Raw genomic sequence first — 1,560 nt, 5'->3', positions numbered from 1 at the left:
GATCATTTCTTAATAATGTAATTTCCTTTCCAAAATTCAATTCTTGTGCTTGTTTAAGCCAAAAATTCTTCGTGTGAAAGATTTCATCAGCCGTTGTCCATTTCTCACCAAAACGCCGCGAAGTATAACGGGTGTTAAAAATGAATCTACGTACATATGCAGTTATGCGTAATAGTCGTGACCACGTCGATACTTCATACGGAAGCGACCATGCTAATTTCTGAGCACCGTCCATTGCAAAGTGTACGTGGTTGTCAATACGCCGTTCTAAATCAACGTTTGATTCAAGGGGCCTTTTACTGTCAGGCCATTCAGTGGCGGGACACCACAACCAAGTGGGACCTTGCCACCATAGGCTGTGCTGAATTAAATCAGAAGCGGACATGCCGCGAGAGGCACAATCGGCGGGATTCATTGCCGTTGGAACGTGTTTCCAAGCAGCGTTCGGCAAAGTGGAGTGAATCTCTGAGACTCGATTGGCTACGAAGGTTTTCCAGCGAGAAGGAGTCGCGTTTAGCCATGCTAAAACGACTGATGAATCGGTCCAACAGAACGTCGGCACGTTCACCAGTTTCATAGCCTTTTGCACGAAATCCAAGGACCTTGTGAGCAGAACAGCGGCGCACAGTTCTAGTCTGGGCACGCTTAATACCTTGAGAGGGGCAACTTTGGTTTTTGCATACATAAGAGATACTTGTCGTTGGCCCACAAGAGATTCAACTCGCAGGTAAACGACTGCGGCGTAAGCAGCGTTCGACGCATCTGAAAAACCGTGAAGCTCGACTGCTTGAGGTTCATCCCCTAGTTTTGTCCAACGGGGGATCGACACGTTACCTAAGCCCGCTAATTGAGAAGTGAACAATTGGCATTTGGATAATAAATCACCAGTGAGGGGTGTGTCCCACTCCACCCTATTTAGCCAAAGTAATTGTATGAGTATTTTGGCTGTTATGGTCGCAGGAGCCACCCACCCCAAGGGATCGAAGATCCGTGCTATCAAAGAAAGAAATGATCGTTTCGTAAAAATCAAAGGATTCTCTGATCGAATCTGCACTCTAAATTCGTCTTCACAGGGATTCCACGAGATGCCAAGAATTTTTAAACTAGTCGTACAGTCAAAAGTTTTGTTTACGCGCAGTGCTTGTTCCGCCTCAGGGATATCATCCATTAGTCGAGGATCATTGCTTGCCCATTTATGTGGTTTGAAACCACCCGCCATGAGCATCTGTTTAACCTGATCGCGTGTTTGTTTTAACAGCACAAGATCCTCTGCTCCGAACATTATGTCGTCAACATATACTTCACTTTCCAGCACTGGAGCAGCGAGGGGAAATCTGCGTGACTCGTCGCGAGAGAGCTGTTTTATAACGCGATTGGCCAAAAAGGGAGCTGGAGCAGTCCCATAAGTCACCGTCAGGAGGCGATAAGAGTTTAAAATTGATGTTGGCTTGTCTCTCCAAAAGATGCGTTGATAATCAACATCCGATGAATGCATGCGAATTTGTCTAAACATTTTCTCAATGTCGGTCGAATATACATATTTATGAGAACGCCATTTCA

At 45.6% G+C, this 1,560-nt stretch overlaps 1 protein-coding gene across 1 annotated transcript; it reads right to left on the bottom strand.

The window, feature by feature from the left end:
- Window positions 1-154: 154 nt before the first annotated feature.
- Window positions 155-1,282, bottom strand: LOC108779395 (uncharacterized; the record flags this gene model as incomplete). Its single annotated transcript, XM_018546851.1, has 1 exon — window positions 155-1,282. A coding segment is annotated over exon 1 (1,128 nt), but the record flags the coding sequence as incomplete, so codon positions are not given.
- Between the last annotated feature and the right edge of the window lie 278 nt (window positions 1,283-1,560).

This window comes from Cyphomyrmex costatus, unplaced genomic scaffold, assembly GCF_001594065.2.
Source record: "Cyphomyrmex costatus isolate MS0001 unplaced genomic scaffold, Ccosl1.0 C2301407, whole genome shotgun sequence".
Taxonomy (NCBI): Eukaryota; Metazoa; Arthropoda; class Insecta; order Hymenoptera; family Formicidae; genus Cyphomyrmex; species Cyphomyrmex costatus.
The sequence above is the reverse complement of the archived record's forward strand: the minus strand, read 5'-3'. Positions and strand labels throughout refer to the sequence as shown.